The sequence below is a fragment of the Quercus suber genome, unplaced genomic scaffold (assembly GCF_002906115.3).
Source record: "Quercus suber isolate HL8 unplaced genomic scaffold, Cork oak 2.0 scaffold_1003, whole genome shotgun sequence".
Classification (NCBI taxonomy): Eukaryota; Viridiplantae; Streptophyta; class Magnoliopsida; order Fagales; family Fagaceae; genus Quercus; species Quercus suber.
In genome coordinates, this window is record NW_027070418.1 from 97655 (window position 1) to 101776 (window position 4122).

At 37.8% G+C, this 4122-nt stretch overlaps 1 protein-coding gene across 1 annotated transcript; it reads right to left on the reverse strand.

The window, feature by feature from the left end:
• Nucleotides 1-861: 861 nt before the first annotated feature.
• Nucleotides 862-4044, reverse strand: LOC112005974 (pentatricopeptide repeat-containing protein At5g59600). The gene is given in 3 exon segments (XM_024038270.2): nt 862-1087; nt 1741-2820; nt 2823-4044. Coding segments are annotated over 3 exon segments (1689 nt in total). The 5' UTR covers nt 3388-4044; the 3' UTR covers nt 862-1043.
• Nucleotides 4045-4122: the final 78 nt, after the last annotated feature.

A 4122-nucleotide genomic window follows, 5' to 3' on the forward strand; every position in this document is an offset into this window, starting at 1 on the left:
CTTTATAATCACTTATATATTCAAATTCAACCTAGTACATGCCCACACAACTCAACACTCATATTCAATCTAATAGCATCTAGACAAAGCCAAGGTATCACCAGTATGCTCTAGTACAAGCACCATAAGTCAATTTCCAGATAATTAGGAGACAACTTATGACCACTCCAGCTATGAATCAAAACTTAGTCATGGAGAAAACAAGGCACTAAATCTGTGTCCCTGTGTCCCAAAGTTTATCAAAAAAATCTGTGTCCCTAAGGGTATGTTCGGAACAGAGGGAGATGGGTTTAGTTCTGGTCACCTTCCCTTCTTAGCTCCTGTCTTCTCCTTCCATTTCCTTCCATCCAAGCATGATGTAAAATTTTCAATTTCATGCCACTGTCAAGAAATGTGGTGTTTTCAACAGAACACCAGGCAGAAGGAACTGATTTCAAACCCGTACCAAGAAAACTTTTTTTTTTTTTTTTTGGGGGGGGGGGGGGGGGGGGGGGGAAGCATCAGTACTATATAGAAAGAAAGAAACTATGCATATTTTGGGTTGAAATATCATATAGAAGACAGGCACAAAATGGTGTGAATATATATAATTACATCATGGCATAAATCCTACCTAGAAGTAGTTGCATCACAGATATGAACATCGGGGAATCTAGTTTCCTTCTACACTATGATGAATAATAAGTTTGTATCCATAAATGGTGTGGAAGAAAAAATGACACTCATGTAATGGCACAACTTCTTATCTCCATTCGTCCAGACTCCCAAGAAACAATAATACTCTTATAAGTTTAAAACTAAAGTGTACAATTGTCAAAAAGCCTTCTGATTTCGAAAACAGATATGCTGAGATCCCTAGTAGATTATTTTTGTCTCAATTCCTTTTTATAAGTTTATGTCTTTGAAAAAATTTATATTCGAAGTCTACACTTGTTGAAATAATTTTCTTAGAAGGAAGAAGAAAAGTAAAAATAAAAAAGAATTTGGTACTCAAATGGCAGCCCCACTAACTCTAATTGTTTAACCACCAAGTCCTGTAGAATCTAAATCTTTGGACTCTCCATCGTTTCTGTCCTTTTTGTCTTGTCTGCACATAAGAGAAAAATTATAAGATTCAGAGGAATGCCCAAGCCAAGAAAGGGAGCGTTAGTAAATTAATTGATACACATTTCCTTCTTTCTTAGATATTATTGATTCTTCCTACAATTTCATTTGGGGGAAAATTGAGGGTAATACCCATTGTCTATTGTTAATTCTTCTACTTGCTGCACAGAAAAGGTTAATGTGAAGTAGTTCTCGGTGGTCAATATTTTTTTTTTTGATAGATAACGAAAAATTTTATTAAAAAAGTAGCCAACCCAAGTACATTGGGGATGTACTGTGGGGGCAAAAATCACGAATCAAAATTACAATGATAAAATAAAACAGGAATGAAAGAACAAGTAAAATGCAATAAAGCCACACTCCAAGCAAGGAGAGTGTGACAGAAAAAAGATTTAATCTCTAGCAAAGACCGTTCACATCCCTCAATAAAGCCTCAATATTTCAAAAAGATTTATTCTCGGTGGTCAATATTTCAAATTTTTTACCTAGATTTCTAACTTTTTTTTTCTTCACCTTAGCTTTTCCAATGTTCATATACTTTTATAAGTTATATAACTCTGACCTACGTCATATACAATATATAGTTTCATTGGAAGTTTATAATCTCATTCATAATTTGAAAGGTAGAGCACATACCTGCTCCCATTTCAACTTCATCATTTTCTTTTCCCTCTCCAACAAACTCATTTCTTTTCTCTACCCGACTAAAACCAGGCTTCTTATGATTGTTACTTTCCTTCATCATCTTCCTTACCTTCTCAACCTCTTCCCAATCACCATCAGCAGCAAAAATATTTGAAAGTGTCACATAACCTCCAGGTTTCTTCAACTCCATCTTCAGACTATCCTGAGCCATCATTTTAGCCAGATCTTTTCTTCCATGGATTTTACAACCATTGAAGAAAGCTCCAACAATTGACTCTGGCACTTGCATTGGCGTCTCCTTCACTAACTCATAAGCTTCTACCATCCTTCCTGAACGACACAAAAGATCAACAATGCAAGCATAATGCTCTTTTCCAACCTCAATCCCATAACTCTCTTTCATGGACCTAAAAATCTTCAAACCTTCTTCTACTAAACCATTATGGCTGCATGCAGAAAGAATGCAAATAAAAGTCACTTCATTTGCCTGCATTCCTTCTTCTTGCATCCTCTCAAACAACTGTATTGACGATTCAACCATTCCATGCTTCCCATAGCAACCAATCATCGCATTCCAAGATGCGATATTCTTGACAGGAATCCTGTCAAAGACATTTTGAGCATTCTTCACACTGCCACATTTCGAGTACATGTCAATAAGTGCACTAGCAACGAAGATATTAATATCAAGCCCCATCCTGTAGATCAATCCATGAATTTCTCTTCCTCTTTGCATTGAACCTGTCAATCCACATGCAGGGAGCAATCCTGTCACAGTCACAAGATTGGGTTTAATCCCTGAAACCAACATATCCCGAAACAACTTGACTGCTTCGCCAGCTTGCTGGCTTTGCACAAGACCAGATATCATTGCATTCCAAGTGACCAAATCAGGAACCAACCTTTCCCTAGTCATTCTAGAGAAGATTGTAAATGCTCCTTTAATATCTCCATCCCGAGCATAACCAGCTATCATTGCATTCCACGTGAAATCATTTGGTTCTAATCCTTCTAACTTCATCCTCTGAAACAAATCAAGAGCTTTTCCAGTCTTTCCTATATTACAATACCACAAATCATAGAAGTCCAAGTAGCAACATCTCTCTTAACCATCCCATCAAACACCCTCTGAGCATAACAAACTCTTCCACATTTACAGTACATGTCAATCAAAGCATTTGCCACTGACACCTCATCTACAAAACCCATCTTCTTCCCCACAGCATGAACTTCTTTCCCCTTCTTCACATCCATTAAGCCAACACACGCTTTCAACAGAATCGAAAAAGTGAACTTATTACCAACATGTCCCAGTTCTTGCATCAAACAAAAATACCCAATTGCCTCTTCATAATGCCCATTAAACGCACAAGCCAATACCATCCAATTCAATGCGAAGACATTCGGGTTTTGAATTTTCTCGAACACCATCCGTGCAGAGCTCATGTCCCCACAACTTGCATACATCCCAACAAGCTTTGAGTTCATAGACAAAACCTTCATGTCCATCCCACTAGTCAACAACATTGCATGAACTTGCTTGCCGGGTCGCAAAGCCTTTTCTTTCAGGCATTTATGCAAACACGTAGCGAACCAATTTGGGAACAAACCGAATGACTTCGGGAGCAGTGTTTTCATTATTTAATGAAGTGCCCTATGAACGCAGATAGATAATCCAAACCCATAAATGTGTCATAACCCTCTTTTGTATATGAAGCTTGTGATTGACATGAGACTGAATCAAGGACTAAACAACAAGACCAGCGAGTGAGTGACATCAAGGGCAGGGTGTATGAATTATGATGTCAAACTATGTGAGTTTAACGGTGCAGGAGAGGAGAGGAGGAAACTGCTTTTTTTTTTTTTTAACTACCGAGGAGGAAACTGTTTTTTTTTTTTTTTTGAGAATCAACATCAAAAGCTATTATTAAGTAGTTGCAGAATCTCAAATAACAAGCTGTTCTATGTCAGATGGAACATGCTCCATCCACACAAGTAAAAGAAAAGAAACAATTGTTCTCTTAGCCAAAGCATGGGCAACACAGTTACCCTGCCGCCTAGTATGAGAGAAAGAAAAGGTTCTAAGCGAACCCGCAATAGACATAATGTCTTTGATAATCTGGCCAATGGAAGGGTGGCTCCAATCCATTGTCCACAACGCCCTGTACACCACCTCCGAGTCCCCTCAAATTCAGACAACAAGATGCCCAGCTCCACAATAAATTTTACAGCCCTTCTTGCAGCTAATGCTTCTAACAGCACCACTGACCCCGGATAGGAAATTTTTTCAGCAAGAGCTGTTGATATGTTCTTTCCGTCTCTTTTTTTTTTTTTTTTTTTTTTTTTTTTTTTTATCCTATTCTATTTTGAGTG